The sequence below is a fragment of the Stylophora pistillata genome, chromosome 4, assembly GCF_964205215.1.
Source record: "Stylophora pistillata chromosome 4, jaStyPist1.2, whole genome shotgun sequence".
Classification (NCBI taxonomy): domain Eukaryota; kingdom Metazoa; phylum Cnidaria; class Anthozoa; order Scleractinia; family Pocilloporidae; genus Stylophora; species Stylophora pistillata.
Genome location: NC_142522.1, coordinates 26999553 through 27026771, shown reverse-complemented (window position 1 = coordinate 27026771; position 27219 = coordinate 26999553). Strand labels below are relative to the sequence as shown.

Genomic DNA, 27219 nt, shown 5'->3' with positions numbered 1-27219 from the left:
GGAGTGACGTCATAAACCGGCTAAGTGTTGTTTTTGTAATCGCTCACAGTAATCTTGATTTTGTACAATATCTCTACTCCTGCTGGGCACGATGAAGCCTGTTCTTTTTTAGGGGCTGGATCGGCCCATCGACATTTGGAGATTGGATTTCATATGATATGCGTAGGCAAAAGCGGGAAAGTTTAGTTTCCCGCGGTAGAGTGCAGTTATGGATTCCTTCGAACTTCAAAGGGTTGAATTGTTGCACTCTCCCTCTACAGATGAGGCAAAGCAATCGTTTGTTTTAAATTTCAAGATATGTGGCATGAGAGTGAGGAATTTTTTCTCAAGTAGCCCGTTAGTGGCACATTTTCGAAGCGAGTTTTGCATGGTCCAGCTTTCGGATTTGAAAAATGGCGGGAGCTTGGATGGCCGATATGTTCACAACAATGAAGTGGCCATCGCCTCTCTATTTGGAGTTGTTTCTGCCATCCTCCGACAGAAATTCAAAGAAGGAGAAGTGGCGAAACACCGTTGGTTGATCGAGAAAATAAATTCGCTAAAAATGGGAACGGAGACTTCTGCAACTCTACCAAGCGATGACTCTCGCGGGTTCTGTCCTGGTGTACCGGTTCACAAGGGAATTACCATTGTTCTTTCTTTGTTTAGGAGTTCTCGGTTAACTATTGTGTATTGTTTGGTCTTTTGTATTGGCTCTTGTGAACCGGTACACGAGGACAGAACCCTCTCGCGAGGAGCTGAAAGCTGCTCGTGATGCTTCCGCAGCCATCGAAATTGAAAACAATCGACTAAAAGCCGACCTCGATCAAGCGCGGAGTCAGCTAGTATCCCTATCAGAAGAATTAAAAAAAATCAGCCACGAAAGACAAACATCACAGTTAAACAAAATTCAGGAGAAGGAGGAGAAAGTCGTCGAGGATGTGTGGACAACGATCAGCGATGTTTGCGACAGATTTCAGGTCAATCTCACCGATGTAATCGCAGGTCAGGTCCACAGTCCTGAGATGGGGCGAATGCTCAGCGACATCGCCAAGAAAATTAGAAGTAACAGCAGCAGCCCACTCCAAGCGTTGGAAACAATGTTGGGGGACAGTAGCCCTCAGTTTTTCCAATCCCTCAGAGTACCAGACTGGACCTTGCTGTATTTCAAACTACAATCGAGGATTCCGGACGAAGCAAGGCAAACGTTACTTAGCATTTCCAAGCTAGGACGAACCAACGTAAGTCACAACGTTTATATTTTAGTAAGATTGGAAAAAGTGTATTTGCTGTCTTATGTTTTGTTGTGAATGTTGGTTATGTGGTGTATCGGAACTCATTTCTGCTTGGCTGGAAAACTACCTTATACCGTTAAATTTCTTAATAATGTACATGAAAAAAATTACTCAGCTCTGATCGTCTAAGATTAATGTAGTTTTCATGTAATTTAGTTCAGAAGAGGCTTAATTTAATTAGTGCATAGAAAGTAACAAACCAAACATCTTGATCGGTCAATAATCAAAAAACTCACAGAATTAGCTAACTCACTGAACAATTCCTGCAACTGTTTGGCCGGAATTTGAACTTATTTGCGCCTCGAAGATGTGAAAATTTCATTTTATCTTATTTTTGTTTGATCGTGTGCGGTTGTTTGGACCGAACGTACAATGTCACTTGCAGGGTTTAAATAAATTATTTTTGTATGTTATGCGGACGCTTTTCTTCTGCATAATTATTATAAGCTACCTCGTAGTTTTTCATGTATATTGTTGATACGTAATCACATGATTTTTCTCGTGCAATTTGGAATAGATAAGTACTTGAGCCTACCAGCTCATGCAATTTTGTAAGTCTTTGGCTGAGTTTGATTTTGCAGCACATAAGACTTCTATGATTACATTTTATGGCTACTTTAATAGAAATTTCCTGTTTGTTTCCTTGATAGGGTCTTGACAGTCTTATAATTTATTCCATTAATGTTTTTCTACTGACTTTTGATAATAATTGCAGCAGCTGGTTTTATATCAGATGATAAAAAAGGATATGGTTGAATCATATTGTTTTGCTGCCCCCCCCCCCCCCCCCCCGTCCCCAATATAAAAAGATGGGTGTCATACTGTAAAATTCCATGTTCAAGCCCTCGGCTTAAGTAACTTCATAAGGTGTTTTGAATGGGCATATAAACAGGGGAAAGGGGTAATATCAGAGGGGGGGGGGCATATACGAGGAATTGAAAAAATGTTTCAGAACAATGAGGTATAATGTATCCGAGAATTGAATTAAGCTAATATGCCATCACATTTAGAATTACACTTATAATACATTATAATTATTGTGCTTCACAATAAATGGTGCTGTGAATATATTTCAAAAACATCTATGAAACACTTATGCAACTGGAACAACTGGAATGGAACAGACCTCGGTAACAATAACAAAGTTCATATTTATATTTCAATTTTTGGAACAATTTCATAGTTCTAATTCAAAGTAATGAAACACAAAAGGAATTTGCACTTGTACATTAGATGGGCTTATAAATGGGGTTCTTATATCTACAAGAATATCTTTGTTAGCAAATTGATGGGCTTTTATCTGGGAGGGGCTTAAAACCAAGGGAGCTTTAAATATGGGATTTTATGGTAATTAGCTCTACCACATAGTAGCATATTGTTACAGTAGCTGGATCAATGACAGCATCCTATTTAATAAGCATGTTTTTCTCTACTTATCTCTGTAGGTTAAAACTGACATCCCAATCCTTTTGAATAAGAATCAAATAAAGGCATTGCATCAGATGATTTTTGTTGTGATAAAAAAAGCTATGGGCATCAATCCCTTACCAGATGGAGCACCACATGGCTTCCAGGTGAACCTTTCAGCAGCAGTGGCTTGGGCTGCTAGAGAGGCTTGATTGCATAACCCTGACAAGGACACTCTTGATATTAATTTTAAGCTAGATGGGAGACCATTTTATGGTAGGTTTGACAATTATTTTTCTTAATGCATTAAGGTTTGCATAGGTTAGTTACTTTCTTATGTATATTTGAGGTTCTGTGAGAATTTTATTTCCTGTTTGCAAAGCTGACTGATTAATAGAGTACATCAAGACATCCAACACTACAATATGTCAGTTAGTGATTGTTTCCTTTTATAGTAGTCACCTGATGACTACATCTCTTTTGATCGAGTACAGATCTGAATATTCATGTGCATCCTTGCCTTTACAGGTAGACACCAAAAAAAAAAGTGTGTACCCTATAGCAATTCCAAACTGTAAGGAAAACAGGTTAGAATCATGAATTTTAAGCCAGTTAACATATATCTTATTAAAACTCTACATGGAACATTTGTATGTAGAAGCCAGCCCCATGTAACTGTTGAAATTAATTTTCGAGCAAGTCATCTCATGCCTAGAAGACAAGGAAAACTAGTAAGTTGCAACTAGTTTTTAGAAATTTTACAATGTCACATTTTTTTGTTCTGCAGGGAAAATGTGGAGGCCCTCATAAAGGATATAAATTGCCAGAAGGATGCCATGAAGAAAACAGGAATAGTGGTTGATGGAAGATGCTTAAAGTTAAATTTACAGGTTATTACTTTTGTCTGCCAATTAATCTTGACTCTTTATTTTTTTTTTTATCTTATTTTATTTCTTTGCAATGTTTCTATGTTACATGTCTATTTAGTCATGTTGTAGTCTTATTGAATCTATTTTATGCTTGGCAGTGTTATAAAATATAAAGGAAAGTAGTGTTCAACATCAAGTCTACCATTTGAGATCTGTGGTATAGCTATTAACTTGAATTTGATGTTATCTTCTGGCCTTTTTTGAGACTGTTACTCTTGATTACAAAGCGCTAATAATGCTACTCAAGCGAAAAGGTGGTGATGCCGACAAATATATTGATGAACTTTGCAAGCGAGGATTGGACACAGAGTGCTGTGTATTCTGCAAAGTTATTAGGGTAGGTTATATAGCCTGCAATTGCTATTTAAATGATATGCATCATAGCAGAATTCTACAAAAACACAGAACACATTCAGGTAACCAGTATTTGTGATGCAATTTATTTGTAATCAATTAGTGGGAGCTTTCTTTGTGTTGAAATTATAGAAAGGCAGAAATTTGTCTATAAAAATAAACATATCTGTGGTGAACTGAGTGATTATATATCTACAAATAGTAGCGAATGTTATCTGACTTAAGCTCAGTTAACTCAATATTAAGTTATAGAATATAGTGCACTTTATTTGTAGGAATGTGCCTGTCCTGATGTTCCTCGTGGGGAAGCCTGTGCTGAGTGTTTCCCAAAGAGCAAAGCAAATATTGGGGGGTAGGTACAACTCTGCATTTCTGTATTAACATGCATAAAAAAGTCCAGCTTGCAGTGTACTACTTCACTTTCTATTGAAATACATGTGTTTAATTCTCACTTTGGTTGATAGTTCTCACATGTGTTTAATTCTCAGTTTGGTGGATAGTTACTAGCAGAAATATGGTATGTTTGGATTATAAAGGTGGAAACTAAATTTGCTGTTTTTCTTCTGATTATTTCAGATGGAAAGGGCTAAGAGACGACTTGCTCTTTCTCCTTGAAGAGGAGCTATCTAATGTTAATCTATGTGCTCTGCATTGTGAGCTGAGGAATACTGAACAGTTGCTAGTTTCGCTTGGCATGTTTGCCCATGACTGTGGAAGCCTTAAGGACTGCAATGCTGTTTTGTCTGACTATGGACCAGACAGTATGAAAGAGAGGGAGAGAATTGTGGTAAAGACCAAACCAGGGCAAGAAAGTGCTATTGAGAGGCACAACATTCAAGTAGTATCATTTTCAGGTGCACAGTTCTTTATTTGTTATTCTTTGGATAAGGATCTAACAGAAGATCACTAGATTATTGAATTACAGCGAGGGATCAGTAGCTATTCTGTCAAAGTTTCAGCGGTTTTTTCCAATCATGGCCCTTTTTATTCTATATTTTTGTCCGACTGGCTGTTATTCCAATCCTCAATCAATAACTTTGGTCACTAAAAGCAATTTCACTATTGTTAATTCACAACTATGTTTACTTCTCAGGGTCAACAGAACGCAGGTTTTTGGAGAACATTGATGTGATTGTGATGCGCTCACTGCCATTACAAAATCTCAAGTTTTTTTTTTAGAGCAAAGAGGTTGCTGAGACATATCTGTTGAACCAAGTTACATTTTGTGAGGAAATGGTTCAGGTACAGTCAAGTGCTTGAAAAGACCACCTGTTACAGAAGACTTAAGTATAAATATTGGGTAGCTAGCAGTATAACATTTGAATTATTACATTGAATCGTGTGCACCAATTGTAGTATAACACAGTCAACATTGTTTAATTTTACAGAAATCCATTTTCTTGAAGTTTAATCCTGTAATAATATTCTTCTGTTTAGTGTTGCCTAATCACTTTTTAATTATTCTATATCATATTTCATATCTTAATATAGGGAAATGTTGTTTAACCTTTCTGGTTCACCTGGCTGAAGTCCCGGCATTCAGTGTAATGCCTGAGCTCTTTTGGGATAGATAACATACTTAGCTTTTCATTGATGGTTAATATAGGGAAGTGTTTTTTATCCTTTCTGGTTCACCCAGGTTGAAGTCCTGGCATTTAAGTGTAATGCCTGAGCGCTTCTGGGATATATAACATACTTAGCTTTTTATTAAATGGTCAATATAGGGAAGTGTTGTATATCCTTTCTGGTTCACCCAGGTTGAAGTCCTGGCATTAAAGTGTAATGCCTGAGTGCCTCTGGGATATATAACATACTTAGCTTTTCATTAAATGGTCAATATAGGGAAGTGTTGTATATCCTTTCTGGTTCACCCAGGTTGAAGTCCTGGCATTTAAGTGTAATACCTGAGCACTTCTGGGATATATAACATACTTAGCTTTTTATTAAAAGGTCAATATACGGAAGTGTTGTATATCCTTTCTGGTTCACCCAGGTTGAGGTCCTGGTATTTAAGTGTAATGCCTGAGCGCTTCTGGGATATATAACATACCTAGCTTTTCATTAAATGGTCAATATAGGGAAGTGTTGTATATCTTTTCTGGTTCACCCAGGTTGAAGTCCTGGCATTTAAGTGTAATGCGTGAGCGCTTCTGGGATATATAACATACTTAGCTTTTCATTAAATGGTCAATATAGGGAAGTGTTGTATTTCTTTTCTCGGTCACCCAGGTTGAAGTCCTGGCATTTAAGTGTAATGCGTGAGCGCTTCTGGGGTATATAACATACTTAGCTTTTCATTAAATGGTCAATATACGGAAGTGTTGTATATCCTTTCTGGTTCACCCAGGTTGAAGTCATGGCATTTAAGTGTAATGCCTAAGCGCTTCTGGGATATATAACATACTTAGCTTTTCATTAAATGGTCAATATAGGGAAGTGTTGTATATCCTTTCTGTTTCACCCAGGTTGAAGTCCTGGCATTTAATGTAATGCCTGAGTGCTTCTGGGATATATAACATACTTAGCTTTTCATTGATAGTCAATATAGGGCTGTTTTGTCTATCCTTTCTGGTTCACCCAGGCTGAAGTCCTGGCATTTAGTGTAATGCCTGAGCACTTTTGGGATATATAACATAGTTTACTTAGTTTCTTTGACATTCACAGGTTGATTTAGGAAAGTGTTGTGTATCCTTTCTGGTTCACCCATGCTGAAGTCCTGGCATTCAGAGTAATGCCTGAGCGCTTCTGGGATATATAACATGAAGAAATTCTTGGAGTTTCATAGGTAAATCATCTTGAGTATGAATGTTGTTTCTCTGTATCTGCAGGGAACACACCAAAAACTGCTACGTTTTGGTTTTCTTTGATTGTCCAATTAATGACGTATGTAATAATATCAATAATAATAATAAGGATAATAATAATACTCAATAACAAAGGTGCTACTTACATTACACAATAACATACTTAGTTATTAGTTGCTAATAATAATATGTAATAACATTATTAATACAATAATATTATCCATAATATTCTATTTTTTGTTAGCACTACACTAATCTGAAAAATTCTGGAACATTTTTGAGAGACTGGGGAACCCACTCAAACATAATTGGCATTGGTGATACAGGTAAAGATTTACTGATTGTCCATTAGTGAGCATTGCTTTTTCATATGGTGTGTTTAAACTATACATGATCAATGACTGGTCAAAGTAAATGTTTCGTTATTGTTGGACATTGAGGATGCAATCATGAGTACTTTTACCTTTTTCTGTTTTTAATAATTATTGTCAAGTGGGGGAGTACCTATTTACTATTCTTTACATGTACTGTGTCTCATAAATGTATCTGGTGAGTTTTAAATCTGCTTGTTAAACATTTCAAGGGCTTTATATCACTGAATTTGCAAATTTGTGTATTCAGTGAACTCTCTTAAATGGAAACTGCTGGGACCAGCACTAAATATTCATCTTACCAAGGCGTGTGTCTTAGAAAGTCAAACCATAAAAAAAGAATTATGACTAAATAGCTGCAGGGGCTTACTCTTGGTGTCTGGTTAAGGGAGGAATCCATCTTATAGAGGTGTCTGTCAAGGGATAATTGATTGTGGATCAGCCAGTATGGCAATTGTTATTTGTATATCAAACACCATATACTCGAACGTTTCATTCGAGTAACAGACATAATTGAGTGTGCATCCAAAAAATAAGGCTCAGTTGTACCTTTTTCTGAAACTGGTATATTTTATAAAACCATACATTGAGTGTTAGATTCTAACGTTTCATTTATTTTATGCCAAATTTAATACACTTAAAAATTAACTCCCCCTTCAATTTGCAATTTACTTAAGATAAACCTGTAAGAATGTTAGTCTTTGTAAAACAAACGGAGATGTGACCAAACTTAGTAGCATTTTAATGCAAACAACGGGGTTTACTGGAAATCTACTCTATAAATTTTGATTATGCTCTTTTAACGAGAACTGTTATCATTAGTTCTCCTAAGGCAGGAAATAGATGCGAAGCTGGCATTTTGGATTAGAAAGCAACAGGAAGTAGTTTCAAAGCTAACCATCCTTCAGAAAGGCGAAAAGTACCCAGAAGATGTTCAGAATTATGTTGCTGAGTATCAACTAGATGCCTATCGAAATGTAAGTCATTAGATTTACTTGCTAGTAGGGCTAAGTATCAAACTAATTGAGTGCCTTGCACTTACTACAATAAACTGTAACTGTAGAAGGTCTTTTTAATAAGTAGGTCTTTTTTTTAACAGTGACCTGTCCTAGGTTCCTTCTTTATGTTCGCTGACATGATGAAAATTAACGTTTAAAAATTGTTTTTGATACAAAAAATCGTACTGTCAATTTTCCGTAGTCTCTACATTTTCGAAACACGTCGGGCCACCAAATTAGTTCTACTTCTCTGGTTGCTCTACCCTCTCCAGCAGTTATAATAATTTCAGAACGGCTTGTTGGTGTTTGTTGCTCACCTTTAACTCGCGTCGTGAAGCGCGAAAACGCCCTTTGTTTGGCTGCCTCGACTGCTTCCTCTGTACTTGTGAAGCGTTGAAAGTTTACTTCCACACCATGCCTAAACGCTGCCGACGTCTTCGGTCTAACAATCTCTTGGTATGCTAGTGCATTCAAAACCGCTTCCAAATCATACATTCTGTAGGAAAACTTGCGGGTACTTTCATGATGTATGGGCTGCTTGTAATGCTTTACAAGGGGGACTGCCGAGGGTAAAAAGTAGATGTTCGAAATGAATCTTTTTCACGTGGACGTCATGTAACTGTTGCCATCCAGCTAAAATAATAAAAAGACGAAAAGAATGGAGGTTACACCAATCAGACACTTTTATTTGACTACTATACAAGAAATTTATGCTGGTGCGGTAACCGGCGAAACGCTTGGTAAATGAACGATTTCGCGTAAGCGTTTGCTTGTTTACTTCTTTGTCAGTTCTACTTTAGACAGTAGTGCCGTATGCATATTTTACGGGACTTAGAATCTCCATCAATTCAAATTCTCACCTTTAACGCTTGGAGTCAAGGATCCAATAATTTGGTCAGCTACTAGTGCCAGCCACAATTTATAGTGAGGCAGCTCTTCCTTCCCCAATTGTTTAGCATTTGGCTGGTTCACGAGCGCTTGTCCTTGCGAGTCGCTGAATATTCCACTTTGATAGGGATGCGGAGCGTGGCTATATTCGTGATGCTTCCTCGCGGAATATCCCGTCTTAAATCGCTTGTTGCACCTACGGCAACTGATCGTGAACGCCATGACAGGACAATAAAGTGGCAACCGATTGTTAAGACTGACACGCACGTGCTGTTTTCTCGGTAGCTATGACAACAAACAATTGTCAATTGATCACATATTTAGAATTAGTCGTTAAGAAAGACGATATCCGTGCTCTAGTCTGTCTGCTCCAAATGAGGATTTAGGCTTCTTGTGTACTTGTGACTTTTAGTATTGATGGCAGATAATTAAACAATATGAATACCAATTTTTAATACCTGGTACAATTAAATTTTAAACAACAAGCCATTTATCACGAACAATAACTCTTTAATAATACTGCGCCTCATATTATAGTTAATTTCTTGACACAGAGAGCTGGTTTTAAGCCACTGCGTCTTTGTGGTATTCACGATTTTTTGTCCTAACTGGAACTGTTTTCTTCACATCGGAAATGAAATAAGAGTTGAACAATCAATTGTTCGCGCACTCCAACTGCTCGCACAGTTCATTAATTGTTGGTCTCTGCGAAGAATTACAGCGAAGACATGATCGATAAAGATTAAAGAAGATATTCGGGAAGATTACAAACTTGTATTTCAACTCTCTCACTAGGAATTCTAATGAATAAATGTCCGTTTTCTTGTTCTGTTTGCCGTTCAGTTGTCCTAGCTCAGGTGCAAGGTGCTTAAATCTCTTTGTGTCTGCGGGCTTTTGGTATGATTTAGGGCTGCTTTGGTCCCTAGCTTTCCCAAAGTCCACCAGCACAGCTTCTGCCTCTGCCAAGCTATGTCCATCCAGAACGACGTTGTTTGACTTAATGTCATTGTGAAGGATCTTTACTTTGTCGTACAAGTGTATTCCGCGACACAGACCGCTTAATAGGCGAGTCCAGTTGATGCTGGTATTTTCAACGGGGATATCGCCAAGATGCATACGCTCTCCATTGACGTTGTAAAAATTGGTCACGATATCAATTCTGGGTTGTGTCCTGGTGTACCGGTTAACGAAAATGTGTCCTGGGGCCTGTTTCTCGAAAGTCCCGGTAACTTAACGGGCCCGTAAAGCTGTTTTGTCTTCATTCAAGATGGGGATTTCGAAAGTTTTGAAAATGATACAATAAAACTATCGGCTAAAGAGACAAAAAGGACTGGTTTGGGTGCTAGAACCTGCTTTCCTATCCTTTAAATTTTGCTTTTAAAACATGGCTTTGTGCCCGTTAAGTTACCGGGACTTTCGAGAAACAGGCCCCTGGTGTGCCCGTTAACCAAAATATGTCTTGGCGTGCTGGTTATCGAAAATTGCGTGACATCGGCCGATCGCGGAATGATAGCGTGACAGCTAGTTAGTTTCATGAATAATAAATGCTGGAAGGGGTAATTGGGCCAGTCGGGTCATTTGGGCCAGCGGGGTCATTTGGGTCATTTAGGCCAGTTGGGTCATTTGGGCCAATTGGGTCATTTGGGCCGGTTGGGTCATTTGGGCCGGTTGGGTCATTTAGGCCAGTTGGCTCATTTGGGCCGCTTGGGTCATTTGGGCCGGTTGGGTCATTTGGGCCGGTTGGGTCATTTGGGCCGGTTGGGTCATGTGGGCCAGTTGGGTCATTTGGGCCAGTTGGGTCATTTGGGCCGCTTGGGTCATTTGGGCTGGTTGGGTCATTTGGGCCGGTTGGGTCATGTGGGCCAGTTGGGTCATTTGGGCCAGTTGGGTCATTTGGGCCGGCTGGGTCATTTGGGCCAGTTGGGTCATTTGGGCCGACACCGCGGAAATACGTTTTTGTGACGTCACAGTGGTCAGTGGTCATCAACAGTAGGCTGCCAAGTGCTTCCATGTGTTTGTGGACTAATTCGATGAAAACATCGGCCTTTTTTTTTTTACGTTGTCGATTTGACTCACGGCGTAAAACTTTGTAAAAGTTATCGGCATGTCATGGTTTCGTTGAGGTGTCCGCTGACCAGTAAAATACTGTATCGTCCCCTAAAAAACGTATTTCCGCGGTGTCATTTGGGCCAGTTGGGCTATTTAAATCAGTGGGTGGCCAGTTAGCTATTAAACCGGGTGAATTTTTCGCAGTCAGTGTAACAATTGGGCCAGTTGGGTCATCTGGGCCAGTTGGGTTATTTGAAGAATGAAGATAAATCAGGAATTTCTGAGTTATGTTCAGCATAATGTAAAAAAATACGAAGATCGTCTACTTCGGGGCGAAAAGTTGGATGGACCTGCGATTATTGAGCCAGGGCAGCAGTTAAACCCAGACTTTCGCAGTCCTCCTAACGTTAGCGACTATGTGCTTCCTAGAATCATCATTTGGGATCCATTGAAGCAGCAGCAGCAGCATTGTTTCAAGACTGGATTCACATGCCCCCATTATGAGCATGGCCATCAGAATACTATCCTTACTCCCTGTAAGTGGAAAGATGGGACGAGTGAGCGAGATTTGCCTCGCCAAATTTATTGTGTAAATGGCCCCGTGTTGCTAGCGAGCCGTGTGTATCGATGCACTCAAGGACACGAAATCGCCGGTCATGACCCCAGACTACTAGAGAATATACCATCAGGTGATATTAAATTTCATCTTGGCCATAAGTTAGGATTTACTCCTGACCTTTGCTCTTTAGTGTTTGCATTGGCTTCAAGTGGACACCCATTTAATGAAATTGAACTGTTTCTAGCGCAAAGATACCTGGAAAACTTTGCGGAAAGACAGTGTAGGTATGCCAGACACATCTCTACATATCTGGAGCAAAATAAGTCCGTAGACAAAGGCAAACTTCCAAAATTCCCATCTTTTGATGTATGGAGGCCAACACCAAGCACAGACACAGTTCATCAGTGCTTTCTGTATATTTTTAAAGAGAACCATCAATTTTTTCGGCAAAACATAAGTGAGAAAACTGCTGAATGGATGAGTGCTGACCACACATTCAAAGTTGCTGCAAACATTGGTTGCATGCTCCCAAATGGATCTTGGTCTACGCAATTTGATTCCCTCTATATCGTTATGAATGAAATTGGCCAGGTACTCACCTACAAACTGACAAAGGGTACTGCAATAAGCAAGGTAGAGGACATTTTAAAGAATTTGAAGCATAGATTTGATAAACAGAAAGCATCCTGTGACACAATTTTTGTGGACAATTGCTGCAAGGTTCGAAGCAAATTACAGCAGATTTTCCCACACGTGTCTGTCAAGCTTGACTTGTTTCATGCCATTCAAAGAGTCACCACAAAAGTGCCCAAGGGCAAACGGCAGTACTTGTCCTCATCTTTCATAGATGACTTTAAGATGATATTCCGAGCTGATGCAGACCAAGGTGAAATTAGAGAGATGGATACACCAGATGAGCATACAATAATGAGTAATCTTGAACATCTTACAGAGAGATGGAAAGATGTAAATTATGACAATGGTGAGACTGTTTTGAATGAAAATGTTTTGCATGAAATTGAAAATTTGAAGGTTCACATCGAAAGAGGCTGTTTGTCAAAGATTTCTCAAGGGGGTGGCTCCACAAGAAATGAAAATCTACACAAAAATTTGAGGGCTGTGATAGCCCGATCAAGGCTGGGTTGTGAATTGGCTGAGGCATTACTGGCAACCTTCTTTTACCTCTGGAATGAGAGGAGAGGTGCATCAGAATTACCATCAGGTTGTGTAAGGCCTATCCTATCCTACAGAGCGGCATTAGAAGAACAAGGCTTTGAACCCACAGCTGAAAGGTTTGGCATAATCCCACAGTCAAGTGATCCTGAGAATGCTAGTGTACCCAAGGAGTATGATCCTGAAGTCATGCAGAGTAATTTGCTTGAAATGTCTGTTAACAGCACTTATGAAAATCTTGACACAAGCAAGGACAGGCTCAGTGACACTGAGCTTAACTACATTTTTTGCCAGGCTGTGAACTTGTCTGTTCTTTATAATCAGCTGCGTTCACGATGTAAAAATCCCAGGTTGAGTTCCAAGCTACTTTACTTGATGCCCTGCAGCTTACTTCTGTTCAGTAACTCCACATTCAACACAGAGAAAGTTGCTGAACACTCTGAACGGCTAAACAAGAATCTATTGGGGTACAGCCTACAACTAGCCACCGCCGAGTACGATTGTCCAGCAGATAGCATTTTTCTCAGTGTTATTCGCCAGCTGAAAGAAATGTCAGCATCATCACCTTCTCTTCAAAAGCACTTGGTCTTCCTTGGAATTTCACTGGGAGACAGTGGTTACATCAAGATTGTCCAAGAATTGCGGGATCTTGTAGTCAATGAGTGGCTAAACAATGCTGGAAGGTACAAGCATGCCCTTCTGTCACCTGATAAGCATTTTGATGATGAGATAAACAAATTCAGGGAGTGTGGATACTTTTCAAGTAAGTGATCACACCAATTTTTATGTGTAACAGGACTACATGCTGTCCAATTTAGAAAAAATAGTCAAATTAAGGATTATTTGGATGATTTGGAGCTATTCAAATTCCTCCTAAATCGGACAGTTTTGATAAAATTAAAGAATAATAGCTTTCCTGAAATAAAACAAAATTTAAAGAAATTATCAAAGCTTAATTGGTGTTTTCAAATGAGTGGAGGTGTGTTAGAACAATTACTTCTATCTGGGAGGTGTGCATCTTCTTTGAAACTAGACATTTTGACATTATTTTACCATTGCAAACACTCCTGCACCTTCTGTTCATAGATGACTTAGGAGCATTTTTTCAAGAAAACAAATTATTTCCAATATTTTTGGATTTATTAAATATGTAACTTCTATGTATAGGAAAACATGTTAACCTTTTCTTTACTCCATAAGGACCAATTGTGCACTGCTAAGCACACCAAAAAGCCTGTCTTAAACTTTCATTCTTTTTTAGATGAGTTGGGGAATGTCATAGGAATTGCACTATCCCAGATTCTGAGACTAAACATTGTCATCTTTACATCACTAGACCACATGCCAGTGGTACCAGTTTCCCCACTTTTGCCTTGCACAGCTACAAATGCCATTTTTCTGGGATATAGTAATGGTCAACCAGAATTATATCACACTGTGGTATCTTTGGAGAATGTGTTTGAAGAAATCCCACCCCATGTTAGTTCTACGAGTATGTGTAGCAATGCTTCTCCAAAGGAACAGGTGCCTGAGCACTGCTCATGTGGTCGTGGTTCTGCCAAAAAAGATGGAAGAAAATTCTGCTTTCAAGCACCAAATGGTAACAAGAGCCGGTGTAAGTGCTACTCTACAACAGCTGGTTGCTCCCATCGATGTAAATGTGTTGATTGTGGAAATCCTTATGGCAGCTCCCAGGCTGCCAAACAGGCATACACACATGTGACAACTTCAAGATACCGACCCAAGCAAAAACTACAAGAGGTCAAAGGGAGCACCTCCAGTCTGGATTACCTTATGAAACAGGGTTTAACTCCAGTATTTGGATGGTCTGAGATTGAAAGTCTTACATTAGACTGTCTTGTGAACTTTGCATCTTTGAAAGGTTTAAGCATTGAACCTTTAAAAGTACATGAATACTACTCCAGACTTTATGACATTTCAAAAAGTATTGGCAGTCCCCTGCAACCAAAGAAAGCCAATCAAATAGATGGGAAACTCCAAAGCATTAAGAAAGTGGCTAAAGGCTTTGAAGCCCTTTACAAAAAGCAGGTTGAACTGAACTGGTTCTGATGGGAGAGACCGTTTGGAATACTGTAACCACCACCTAATGTCAGCCAAGTCAATTTGTTTTTTTAACTAATTGGCAGGGAACCAGTATTAATAACAATTAGAGCATTAATAACAATTAGAGCATTAACAACAATTCGACATAGAGTATTACTTGCTGGTCAAATAGAAACTTCAACATCTCCCCCTCCCCCCCCATTCCCAGCCCCCAGCATGATCCAGGTAATAGTTATAGTATACATAACAATCTGCACATGATTTAAATGAACAGGAACTTTTATTGTTAATTCAGTTATGTTATTACTTGGGTGTTCAGTTTTGAAATATCACTTTGAAATATATTAATTCCATGAAATATGAAAGGTACCTGAATAAAAGAAATTCTTACAACTATGTAATTCTACAATATTAATTGGGTTTAAATTTGTATTTCAAGAAATATTTCCAACACACCTCTGCAAAAAATAGATTGTATCTATCCAATTTGTTATTAATAATGTTATGCACATCTATTGCAATCCAAATTCTTCTTTATGATGAAATCACTTTCATTAATTCAGTTTTGTCATTATTTTCTTTGGATGATCAGTTTTTGAAATATGACATCAAAATATAACAAATAAAATTTAGATAGAACATGATCAACATAAATTGTTATAAACTATCTTTCTCTACAATATTAATTGGGTTTCAATTTGTGATTAATGTCAATACACCTCTGTAAAAAAATCAATTATGTATCCAATTTATTAATAATTTTATGTACATCTGTTACAGTCTGGAGACAACAATAACACAATAGTGAGATTTAGCACTTGGTTTACCAGAAAAGAGTGACCATGATTTTCCAGCCATTTTTTTTTTGTTTGTTGGATGGGCTTTGCAGTGTCTGTAAATGATGTAGCTGTTTTGCATTTGTTGAGTATATGGGGATTTCTTCCTTTTCCTCTCACAGAGCAGAAGTCACACAAGTAAATGAAGTACTTCATATTTGAAACCCTTGAAATGCCATGCTTTTCATCAGCAGAAAGCTGCAAGAATTCATGTAAACCCAAAGTGACTTGAGCTTGTATGAAGCTTAAGCAGTTATGCTAACACTATTTTACGTGAAAAGTGAAAGGGTAAGCTGATGGTTGCTGTTTCGTGTAAAAGCAGTGCTAAGTCTCCCTAATGATTTAGATGTCCCATCTTTACCATTGTGATGAGCAGCACAATATTAATTAAAAGGTACTATTCTGTTGCCTGCAAGAAAGCTACAATCTCATCCTTTTGTGGATGAGCATTCATAACAGTCTCTAGCATGTCCTCTGTGATCTTCTTGTCTTTTGTGAGGAATGCCTGATGGTACTCTTCTGGTGTTACACCACATGCAGCAACTGCATGTGAGTTTGCAACTGTTGGAAGCTTTTTGAAGAAGACCACCAGCTTATTTACCTTCATAACAGAGCCAATTGTAGCAGCCTGTAAGGCTGCCATGGCTTCCTGGGCTGCTTTGCTGCTGGGTCTTCTTGTAGAAGAATAGCTCCGCACTACTCTCCTCACACTAACAAAAGGACCAGGCAGGCACAGAATTCTTTTTTGTATGTCTTCACATAACACCCCCACTTTGAGTCCTGCTGGGGACTTCTGCAGACGGCAAGACTGTAAAACAAATCCATTTAGCTCCAATTAAACTAAACCTTTGAGTTTCCATGTCACCAGCAGTCTACAGAATATTGAGCGAGTAATTCAAACCATGTATCTTGTGGTTTAATTGTTTTTTTGACCAGTTTGGAATAAAAATTCGAACTGACCTATAAATGAATCAACCAAAAACAAATTTGTACCACAACATTTATAGAATGTACACAGTTTTTTTTACCACCCTCAAAAAAAGTGCGTTGAAGTGCTTTTCCATAATCATTTCTAACCTGCTGAAATGGCTACAATGAACTAGCTGTTAAAAATTAACGAAATAAGCTCTTAACCAAACAGCACTTTCTCTCATTTAATCTTTTGGTTTGGAATGCTAGGTAGGTCTTACACTGCTAATCATCAGAATTAATGTAAAATATACAGATGTAAATTAAGGTTAATATATAGTCATTTCCTTTCCAGCTGCATGAACATGTGGGTCGCCATAATAGATCATTATAATAATAATAATATTTATTATTATTATTATTAGTTTCATCATTAATATAATTAGTATTTTATTGAACTCACCAGCTCTGAGATTCCCTTCATGGTCTCAAGAGTATCAGTGAAAGTTATTGCCATTTGCATGGTCTCTGCTGTTATAGCTGTGGGCGTTGTCCCCGATTCCAAGGCAAGTGCTTTGGTAAGCCGGTGGTAGAGGACATGCATATTCAAGGCCACACGTAGAGTGTTTTTATATTTCTTCGAACCTGAAGAAATAATTGAATTAGCAACTGCACCCTGGCTGTCATCTTCGTTGGGCTTACTGAACTTAAAGAAAAGCTCCTTGGCAGTAGCAGTCAGTGTGTACTTCAGTGCTGGTGTTGTATTATGTTCCACATATATCTTTTCAAATACATCGCCAAGAGATTTAACAGAAAACTCGTCAAGGGAGTCAGAGTTCTCTGCCATAGCTTCCAGGTCTAGATGTTCCGATCTCCTTTGATAAAAAAAGAGCAGCCTCTCTGCCAGCCCATTTTTTGAGGCCACAATTTTTGGCCAAACTGACTCTAGGAACTGCTGAGGGGTGGTGAAAGCAAGGAGGGCTAGTTTAGCTGAAGTAACACCAACCCGCTTGCCTTTTGTTCCTTTTAGAACATACCAAAAATCTCCATCGTAACATTTACACAGGCGTTCCATTGAGAGGCTCGTCTGTGATATTGACTTTCCTTGATGTGTTAGTCTTTGCAGGAGAGAGTATGCCTCATCCACACAAAGGATTGGCACTGTAGATGCTGCAATAAAATGTACCAAATTGTTTCTATTACAATTAATATATGTTTCACCGGAAAACTGAAAGTCAATTTGAACTAAAATTAATTTCGAATATTACCCATTCTACCCACTTACCCTCGATTGCAGAGTGAAGGGGCCCAGAAAGACCCCACAGAAAACAGACAGGGATGCTCATCGCCTTGCTTTGGAGTGTAAATTGCAGATGTTTATTCTTGCCTAGGGCATTTTCAGAGAAAATGCCAATATTTTTAAGACACAAAGGAGTACACATCAAGAAATGGAACAAAAATATTGCATGTTATGTACCTACATCTGAGCCCCTCACCCAACTCCTGGGGATGGAGGGCACAAGTTCAGAGGTCCTTGAAAAGAACATTTAACCCTTAACACCTTAGCAGTGGTTTGAATATCCTCTACACTATTCTTTGTACATTAAGTATCATAACATGAACTTACTGCACACAAAAGATAATAATGGATGTCTAAAAATACCAACCTCCCAGGAAATGGTTGAATAGGCCGCTTGATGATGTTTCATCTATTACGATGCTGGTCTGAATTTTCTCCTCAACATGGCCCACAATTGGCTCCACGCATCCCTTCTGGCACGCTGGTGTTTTTCCCGTTCCAGAAGGGGCAGTAGCGATGAGATGGAGATTTGCTTTCTCCTCGTAGGAACCAAACAGCTTTAAAGTTGTTTGGCCGAGCAAAGAGCTCGTCGACACCAAAGTTGAACAGAGAAGCATCTCGCTTGTGGTGCCATTGCTGCAAGCGAACGCAGACAGCCATTGACGAAGGCGTTGAGGCACAACTTCGTCGATTGGAAGAATAATTTGGCTTAGCTGAGATTGCAGATCCGTAGTCGATGTTACATTACTTTGAGTGTCCATGATATTAATACCGAGGATGAATAAATCTATCTTTGTACCTATAACCAGCTTCCTTTGATGGCGGGAAAATCTAGATTGATTTAACAGGCGCCTGCGTCAGCGGTTGTATTTTGGCGATTGTGGCGGGAAAGCGACGGAAAAATATTATTCACCCAAATGACCCAACTGGCCCAATTAACCCAACTGGCCCAGATAACCCAACTGGTCCAATTGTTACACTGACTGCGAAAAATTCACCCGGTTTAATAGCTAACTGACAACCCACTGATTTAAATAGGCCAACTGGCCCAAATAACCCAACTGGCCCAAATGACCCAGCCGGCCCAAATGACCCAACTGGCCCAAAAGACCCAACTGGCCCACATGACCCAACCGGCCCAAATGACCCAACCGGCCCAAATGACCCAACCGGCCCAAATGACCCAAGCGGCCCAAATGACCCAACTGGCCCAAATGACCCAACCGGCCCACATGACCCAACCGGCCCAAATGACCCAACCGGCCCAAATGACCCAAGCGGCCCAAATGAGCCAACTGGCCTAAATGACCCAACCGGCCCAAATGACCCAACCGGCCCAAATGACCCAATTGGCCCAAATGACCCAACTGGCCTAAATGACCCAAATGACCCCGCTGGCCCAAATGACCCGACTGGCCCAATTACCCCTTCCAGCATTTATTATTCATGAAACTAACTAGCTGTCACGCTATCATTCCGCGATCGGCCGATGTCACGCAATTTTCGATAACCAGCACGCCAAGACATATTTTGGTTAACGGGCACACCAGGACACATTTTCGTTAACCGGTACACCAGGACACAACCCAATTCTGCTTTGCCTTTTGACTATACCCATAAAGCAGACGGTGTTTGGGTGGCTTAGTCTTGCGGTCATTCTCGCCTCGTGTTTACTTGCCGTCCGTGAGCCGTACTTTGCTAAGAAGCAAGCTCCAAAAGACCCTCGACCAATTTCGGTCTCCGTCATTTTTAGGTTGCTCTCCTCTATTACTCGTAAACTTTCCGTCTCTGCTTCCCGCCACTTACCGAAGAAATGAAGTGCGTGTTTGTGATAGCGCTCAGCTGTTTCTCTTAATCATTTTGTTTCATTTGTATTCTGCTGTGTGTTAGCTGGGGACTCAAGAGCTCCCTGAGCAGTTTCGTCCGGCTTTGTTGGAGGCTTCTCGGCTTCTGGTGCGCGAGCGTTGCGACTTCGTCTTCTTTTTGCATTCTCAACTCTCTCTTTCTTCTTTTTTTTCTTTCGGTTATCAGAGCTCCTTCGAGACCGAAGTAACTTAAGTGATTCCATTTCAGACATCCAGCTAATGAATTAGGTTAACAAAATAAAGCTGGTTGCAATATTCAGAATAATGGGTGATAATTTTGCTCGTGTTGTCTCCACACAAGTTTGAATCACACCGGAAACAATATGCGGAATAAATTACGCAAGTTTCTTTTGTTATTTTGGGAGTCACTAGTGATAAAAATTGTCATTTGTGATAATAGCCCGTTGAGAAAATACGGCTTTAATTTCAGCGTTGCCGGATGTATCACTTGTTGCTAACAATGGGACCGGTTTACCCTAGACGCTCAATCAGACAATAAAAAACAACTTTTCACTAGTAAATAGGTTACTGGCTGCTGCACAAGATTGGGGGATACTGGCTGCTGCACAAGATTAGAAGCTCCACACGGATAGAGCCCGGCTTCCGGCGAGCAACAGACCCAATTTATTGATTGTAACGTCAAACATGATACATGAAATAGGCGTGTAACAACTGTATGATAAACTCGCATGCCTGCTACCCGTCAGGAAAAAACTCCTTTCTTTCGGAGGAAACCTGATCCCTTCCGCCAGGCATTTAACAACTAACTTGAGGGAGGAAGGTTATCAAAATGACCAGAACATGAGAACAGAATGAAAAGTGTACTAGTAAATAAAATTAAACAAGAACCCGAAGGCTGCAGCGATGCCAGTGTAAAATGATTTCCTATAGGAAAGTCGCGCCAGCACGTGCTATCAGCTCTGATGTCGCCACAGCAACTGTCAAACCCTCGGTGAACCGTGAAAACATGAATTTTCTGCTATTCTTCGAACCGCAGCAAATGGTTACAGTTCACACTGTTATTTACTGCTGTAAGAGCGAATGCGGAAGAGTGGGCAAAAGGAAGTGCGAGTGTGGGGATAGGAGGCACTCGTTCGCGCTCTGCTTTTGCACACGTCGATAAAAGTGAAGAACAGTTCCCAAAACATACTGTTGGCTGACAGTTTTCGTCATGTTTCAGGCCAAAGTTTTGGCCAACTGTCGGTAACGTGTCGGTAACGTGTCGGTAACCTGTCGGTGGTCGCAAACTGAAACGATCTATATTTCTTCTAAAGCTACATAGAAAGGAGAAAAGTTATTTTGTAAAGACCCTTTTTTGCGTCGGATAGCGAAACGTGTATCTTGTAAGATTAGCTGGCTATTATGCGGTGAAGTTACTTTTCTTTTCCCTTCTGAAGAAAAGCGTTCAGACTACTAATGTATGTCTATATTAACACTAAACTGCTAATTAAGTTATTTCTTAACCTTTTTTGCATCTAAGGTTTTCTGCAAGTGGCGTGAGATTGCCAAGATCATGCGGCAAAGAGTTTTTGAAGAAGACATGGAAGAGGAAATCGTTATTTTTGACTTGGAGGTTTGTTATTTGGTTTTGCGCCCTTCAGTATTATATCAGCAACAAACCGATATGTGAGTAAAACGTGCTCATTTTTCTTTCCTTTATTTCTTTCAATTTCTTTTTACAGTTTAAAAAGGGGGGGTTCTACTTAAGGGAGCTGTTTGGTTCGGGCCTTGGCACTGGTGACTATGGTCATTTAAATGTTGAACATGCCTCCATGCTTCTCCGGAATTTCAGATCATTACGGCATTACAGCAACCAAGGTTTTGAGGCTGCTCATAAGCTACAAAAACAGATATTCAGCAGGGCAACAAACCATGACGGAAGTGGCGAAGCGACTTCATGTACGTAATTAGGAAAATTGTAATAGCTCATAGTGCCACCGATAGAAAAGCAAGCGTTTCTGTTTACTCAATGACCAGTATGTTGAAGCACAATACACTAATTTAAATTGCCCCATTACTCCGGTTATATTTAAAATTCTAGTTTGTGGCGGACGATCGTACGAATAAGAGGATGCCCGACACAATGCATTCCTGTTACTAAAGAGGGGTTTTGTTGTGTCTTCTCTTTCTTTCAGTGGACCAGATTTTAACCCATCGGTATGCTGAAAAGCTCCTTTTCTTGAGACTGTGTTTTAGAAATGCCGTAGAATGTACAAAGGAAGGTAAGACGCATAATAAACACGAAATTTTCCTATGCCAAATTAGTTTTTGGATGATAGGCCCCTATTGCTATATTATCGACTATGAATCGCAACACTGAACAACAAGAGAGATAGACAGTCCGCTTTTAAAAAATGACATTTTGGTTCAGCACGTTGTAAGCGAACACTTCCTTAACTTCCAAGAACTCATCGGTTTAATTTTTGTTTAAGATTCTAAGACTCTTACACAACAGTTTGTATTACAAGCCCCACCCGAAAATCCCATGGCTAATCGAGTCGGATGGGAGAAAAGGACATGATGAAAACGAAACTATGATTCCATTGAAGTTTATATTAGAACTATTACTAGTAGTCTGCAATTTTTATTTTAAAACTCCCTGTTGCTTTTGTTCTTTAGGAAAGAATTTTTACTTCCGCGGAGGCGGCTAGCCAAACCGCATTAGTACTAAGGAATGGAGTACAACCCACAAGCGCTGGATCTTAATTATGGACGAGCTGTTTTCTTCGTTCATGTGTAAAGATCTCCTGTCATATGACTACAATGAAAAAAAGCGCTGCTTCGTGTCAAAATGTGATCACCCAAGGTTTGACTACGACGAAACTAATTGGGAAAATATTATCAAGGTGAAAACAACCGAACATAAATGGCTCGAAAACGAGACGCCACGTGCACGGAAGGCTAAGAGGGTGCGAGTGCCCAAGAAAACTCGGAGGCAGCTTTTTAAGGTTCGCAAAGGTAAAAAGAACCGTTCCAAGTCATGTACAAGTTCCTCGCAGACGCAGAAATCACCCAGGACTTCCAGCCTCAGTAAAAGAATAGGCAAATCGCTGTTTTCAACCGTTACTCCCAAACATAGGTTGCCGTCATCGGCATCACTCACTATAAAGGCACACACTCCCAAACTTAAGTTTCGACGCTGTCTGTTCGAGGTATCTAGCAGGAAACGCAAGCAAGCATCACCCTTGCAAACCTCGCCTATCAAGCGTAAACCGTCAGCGAAAACACCAACGTTGTGCTCAAATAAGGAACTTTCTTCAGCGGACTCAGCCAGAACAATTCTGTCATCATCAGAATCGCCATCTGCTAATCCAAACGGTGTGATAAAACAAGATTACCAGATACCCTCGTTTAATTTGACCGGCGGGAGCCAAAACACCAAGCGTAAACGCAACATCAAGAAGTGTGACGGCAGCAAGTTTCGTAGAATGGTCAAAGTTCTGTCTGAAAACTCAGACGAACACTCCCCCAACGAGAGCGGCTTTCATTCGGTTTCGCAAAACCATTCACCAAACTTAACATGTCGAGGAACTTTTCACCAAGGCTGGCATGATTCATTTCATTATCCGGGGCAGCAGTGTTCTGTGATTGCATTAGTGGCCATCTTCTACAGTAATTTGATTGCTGTGGACACTTGGAAAGCGACCAATGTTGACGAGGTTTTGCTTTTAGTTGTGCTATTTAAAGAAGAATCCAAAGGATGATCAGAAATTGACCCTGGACGAAGTTCCAAATAGAGTCATGATGCAAAATTATACTTTTAGCAATGCCAGCAAAGAAATCGTGGCCGGGACTATAAAGAAGGAAAGTGACTTAGAAAAGGGTTTTCCTACTTTAGAAGATGCCTTTAGAAAGTGCCAAAGTGAGAAAGGGACCGGCATAGTACTGCGAGTCCTGGACTACTGTATTGGTTGCGTCAACGGATCTTCATCGTAGTACCTAGTAGATTCACATGCAAGAAACTCAGAGGGCCTCATTGATGAAAGTGGAACTGCCGTGGTTCTTCAAATTACGTCTTCAAGTGAGCTTGCCGATCATGTAAGGCACTTTGTAGAAAAGCAAACAACATTGCGGCCACGCGATAGAGATTTGTCATTTGAGGCGCTCATCGTGAAAGCCAGAAAAACTCAAAGCAAAGAGAGCGATGTTTCTATTGTCCCAACTGTGAAGTTGTTTTCGTGGACAGCATCTTACGGAAAGTGCGAGATTTTCAGTACTTCCTTGTCTCGCCTTGAGGAAGGCAAGAAGTTAGACGACAACACTGTGGACTTTTTTATTTTGCATTCCATCGACTCACTGGTGGAGGAAGATAAAAGAGGCAATTTACATGTATTTAATTCGTGTTTTTACGCGAAAATAGAGAGGAACTTTAACCCGATGACCATAAGGCATTGGACAAAGAAAACAAACATCTTCGAAAAAGACTTTGTGGTCTTTCCAGTGTGCCACAATGACCACTGGATTTTGGTGATAATCAGGATGGCTTTTCCGAGTGTCAATGACAATTCTGGACTCCGCAAATGCGGAAAGAATTCCACGTTTTGAACGTCGAAAGGACAGTGAAACGATATGTGAAAGACGAGTGGTGTGCTAAGTGTTCTTCACAGCAGGAGTTGCTATTTGAGGGTTCCAGGTACCCAGTTGTTCCCCAGCAAACAAATGATACTGACTGCGGTGCGTACTTGCTGAAAAACCTCGCTGATTTTCTCAAAAGCTATACTGTCAAGGAGTTGGCGTGGCGTACCTGGAGATCAGCTTACACACAGGAAGACGTGACTGCGTTTAGAAGGCAAATTAAGTTCTTGATTCAAAAGTTTAGTTTTGAATCTAAATGTTAATGGGCCAGTTTCGAAATCTTAAATTCTTTTTTTAGCTCTTAGGCTGAGCGGAGTGAACAAATTTATCACCTCGAGGTTTAGCGATGAATAGCTCACTTGTTGGTTTTATTGTCCTCAGCCTTCGAGCCTAGTAAGAATCTTATTATATCAAATCTATACGATTCACTTATCAATGCGTGGTGCAACGATATCTGGTTAAATACTCCATGAGAAAGCTAAGAAATATTGCCGTAGTTTCAAAGTTAGATGTAATGTGCGAGCGGACGATCCGAATACGGCTTATATCGTTTGGAATTAACCTTACTTTCTAAGGGCTTATTCAATACAGATTTGCGTGTATACGATTATCGTGAATGCTCGAACTAGCGCCCGGGACGCTTATAGCGGCGGCCTTTTTCTAATTCCAGTGTTTTCTCTAAGAAGAACATTATATTTAAGTTCAAGTAAACACAGGCAGTAACAGTAAACAAAAACTGGAATGTCTCTTAAAGAAGAAACAGAAATTTTTGTGTCGTCGCTCTGAATGCTCTGTACCCTATAAGATTCCTTAAGTTCCGCTCAGGTATTAAAATCCCTTTCTGTATTCATATTCTGTGATTTTTTTTTCCTTTTGAAGGGAGGGCGCTTATTTTCTTTTCGCCTAAAGGAGAGCTAAAAGAAAATAAGTGCTGTTGGGACTTTTGAGTTCTTCACTTATCTATCGCAGAGCGACAGGAAAAAATGGTCGTTTGAGACAGGATAGAAATTTGAAAAACAGCTTCATTTACTGCTAGAAGTCACCCTTCAAACCGTTACGGTAAGAGAACGTCAAAACACAAAATGCTGCAAAAAATAAATAAAACAAGGCAAAACAACAGCTGAGACTTTTCTTTGCGTAGCTAGATCGTGAAATTTCCGATTCGTCGTTTTTGTAGGACGTGAGCGTAAGACGAGGACTGATTTCTCGACAAACTGGGCAATATGAGATAATATGAAGGGTGAAACGAAGCGCGCAGCCTCAAGTAATCGATATACCCTACTTCCTCGGATAGGCGCCCATTCCCATCGGCCATCCAAACTTGTAGCTCTGAATCAGGCGCGACAAAGGAAACCTTTCTTTTCTACCTTTCATAACATTTAAACTTTGATTACCTTGGATGAATAAGTTAGGAGAGATTATAGCTCGGAGAGTTATTACGCCGGTGAATTATATATCTTGCTTTTTTATTTGACTGGCTTCGCAAGCGGTGCAAGATACAGCGAATTCTATGAGCTGATTGGCTGTTAGCCCTTCCTTACATTTTAGTTTTCAGCAGTGGCCAGAATCGCAGCCATTTTGTCCTGCAGTGAAGCTCTCACTCGGCTATCAACGCTTGGCTCGTGTTTTAGTCCTCGTACTGGGTCAATAACGCATAACTAGATCTATTACCGAGCTACATGATAATTTCCGAAACGACCCTGGCGCACGGCGTTAGACTTTACAGTTGATTTTTGGCAAAAGTTAACGTTCCACCCCTCTCAAGGAATATTTAAGAAAATAGAAATTCAAGGACTTTTTAAAAATATATTAAATTCCTCTGAAATTAACGGACGTGCAAGACAGTACGAACCCTGTTAAGTTCTTGGACAGTTTAACCTTGTTTGTGGTCTCCACCTGTTTAAACTCATTTCCCCTTTCTCGTCTTTTGCATTTTTTCAACTACACATTGCACGCCTAATAATTCTCCACTTCGCGAACTTTGTCAGCTTGTTCAACATCTGCACGGTTGATTTGAAAACAATAATTACTACCCTCGGTCCCTGTTTATTCACGATTTTAGTTATTGTTGCCGCGGAGGTAACGCAAAAAGATTTTCAACACCAGTGCCTGAGTCACATCGTTTCTCTAATGTCTCAAATCTCTCGCAGCTATCTCGAGGATTCCGGAACCGAAATAGATCATCTGAAAGCCAGTGACAAAGGATCCTATGAGTAATGTATGAATATGGTTAAAAAGAAAAACTGGAACAGTGTGTAAACTGTTAATGCAACATAAAATATCAGTGAGAAAGAGCCGCCATGTACATTGTGGGCTCTGCGTTTAACAGCAAAAGGAAATATACGTTGTATTATTCCGCCGACATCATTCCCAATAACTGGTATCATGATGCTCAAAATTACAACACCGAGCGTCAGCCGTAAAAGATTTTAAACACAACAGTGAAGCAGTAACGGAAATAAATCGTCGGTTGAGGACTATTGTCTCCGATCCGAAAACAAAAATCGGGTAAAATTGATTAGAAAACAAACACTCAGGCTGCTAGTTAAATGTCGTAGTAAATAAGCGTCGCAGCCTGTTAGTATTAATGAAGTCAACTATATACACAAGCATTGACTAAGTTTCTTCGACGTGACTGTATCATTGACCGCAACACGCTCCGGGCGAGTGCTTTGTCTCATCACTATTTTTAAGCACCGACCATGTACACTTTTTCGGATACTGTTCCTTTAATTACTTTTTCACGCCATAGGATGATGACATGACAGCGTAAAAGTTGACGCCTCTATCAGTTTAGAAGCGAAATACGATCACAGATTTTACTCAAGCAAGCTATAGGTATCCAGCAGAGAATGCGGACTAAA

The 27219-nt window shown here is 39.9% G+C and overlaps 5 protein-coding genes across 7 annotated transcripts; 3 read left to right on the top strand and 2 right to left on the bottom strand.

The window, feature by feature from the left end:
* Positions 1 to 21: 21 nt before the first annotated feature.
* Positions 22 to 5200, top strand: LOC148733112 (uncharacterized). The gene is made up of 6 exons (XM_088756513.1): positions 22 to 1220; positions 2720 to 2961; positions 3214 to 3268; positions 3469 to 3571; positions 4240 to 4316; positions 4541 to 5200. Exons 2-6 carry the CDS (start codon positions 2940 to 2942, stop codon positions 4872 to 4874), a joined length of 591 nt encoding a protein of 196 aa, XP_088612639.1. The 5' UTR covers positions 22 to 1220; positions 2720 to 2939; the 3' UTR covers positions 4875 to 5200.
* Positions 5187 to 15266, top strand: LOC148733110 (uncharacterized). 2 transcript variants are annotated; one of them, XM_088756490.1, is made up of 6 exons: positions 5187 to 5206; positions 6629 to 6749; positions 7013 to 7094; positions 7962 to 8116; positions 11504 to 13569; positions 14143 to 15266. In XM_088756490.1, the coding sequence occupies exons 4-6, from the start codon at positions 8103 to 8105 to the stop codon at positions 14874 to 14876; spliced, it is 2814 nt and encodes a 937-aa protein (XP_088612616.1). In that variant the 5' UTR covers positions 5187 to 5206; positions 6629 to 6749; positions 7013 to 7094; positions 7962 to 8102; the 3' UTR covers positions 14877 to 15266. The 2 variants fall into 2 exon arrangements, with proteins under 2 accessions (XP_088612616.1, XP_088612615.1); XM_088756489.1 differs by having other exon boundaries at positions 14068 to 15266.
* LOC148733111 (uncharacterized) lies at positions 7687 to 10078 on the bottom strand. Its single transcript, XM_088756514.1, has 2 exons — positions 8998 to 10078; positions 7687 to 8770 (listed from the first exon to the last, which is right to left on the bottom strand). Exons 1-2 carry the CDS (start codon positions 9245 to 9247, stop codon positions 8658 to 8660), a joined length of 363 nt encoding a protein of 120 aa, XP_088612640.1. The 5' UTR covers positions 9248 to 10078; the 3' UTR covers positions 7687 to 8657.
* LOC148733109 (uncharacterized) lies at positions 15132 to 18949 on the bottom strand. 2 transcript variants are annotated; one of them, XM_088756494.1, is made up of 3 exons: positions 18283 to 18949; positions 17079 to 17785; positions 15132 to 16514 (listed from the first exon to the last, which is right to left on the bottom strand). In XM_088756494.1, exons 1-3 carry the CDS (start codon positions 18674 to 18676, stop codon positions 16104 to 16106), a joined length of 1512 nt encoding a protein of 503 aa, XP_088612620.1. In that variant the 5' UTR covers positions 18677 to 18949; the 3' UTR covers positions 15132 to 16103. The 2 variants fall into 2 exon arrangements, with proteins under 2 accessions (XP_088612620.1, XP_088612621.1); XM_088756495.1 differs by having other exon boundaries at positions 15132 to 16499.
* Positions 18950 to 21260: 2311 nt separating this feature from the next.
* Positions 21261 to 25474, top strand: LOC148733108 (uncharacterized). Its single transcript, XM_088756497.1, has 3 exons — positions 21261 to 21353; positions 21916 to 22002; positions 22400 to 25474. Exon 3 carries the CDS (start codon positions 22489 to 22491, stop codon positions 23482 to 23484), a length of 996 nt encoding a protein of 331 aa, XP_088612623.1. The 5' UTR covers positions 21261 to 21353; positions 21916 to 22002; positions 22400 to 22488; the 3' UTR covers positions 23485 to 25474.
* Positions 25475 to 27219: the final 1745 nt, after the last annotated feature.

Bases quoted from the DNA above. Each gene is read 5' to 3' on its own strand.
- LOC148733112 (XM_088756513.1), top strand. From the start codon at position 2,940: ATGGGAGACCATTTTATGGTAG. The intron at 2,962-3,213 runs GTTTGACAATTA...CTTTACAGGTAG, and splicing joins GGGAGACCATTTTATGGTAG to ACACCAAAAAAAAAAGTGTG. The intron at 4,317-4,540 runs GTAGGTACAACT...TGATTATTTCAG, and splicing joins AGCAAAGCAAATATTGGGGG to ATGGAAAGGGCTAAGAGACG.
- LOC148733110 (XM_088756489.1), top strand. The intron at 13,570-14,067 runs GTAAGTGATCAC...ATTCTTTTTTAG, and splicing joins GGAGTGTGGATACTTTTCAA to ATGAGTTGGGGAATGTCATA.
- LOC148733111 (XM_088756514.1), bottom strand. From the start codon at position 9,247: ATGGCGTTCACGATCAGTTGCCGTAGGTGCAACAAGCGATTTAAGACG. The intron at 8,771-8,997 runs GTGAGAATTTGA...TTATTATTTTAG, and splicing joins CTTGACTCCAAGCGTTAAAG to CTGGATGGCAACAGTTACAT.
- LOC148733109 (XM_088756494.1), bottom strand. From the start codon at position 18,676: ATGGACACTCAAAGTAATGTAACATCGACTACGGATCTGCAATCTCAG. The intron at 17,786-18,282 runs GTTGGTATTTTT...ATTTTATTGCAG, and splicing joins ATTCAACCATTTCCTGGGAG to CATCTACAGTGCCAATCCTT. The intron at 16,515-17,078 runs GTGAGTTCAATA...TTTGTTTTACAG, and splicing joins TGAAGGGAATCTCAGAGCTG to TCTTGCCGTCTGCAGAAGTC.
- LOC148733108 (XM_088756497.1), top strand. From the start codon at position 22,489: ATGGACGAGCTGTTTTCTTCGTTCATGTGTAAAGATCTCCTGTCATAT.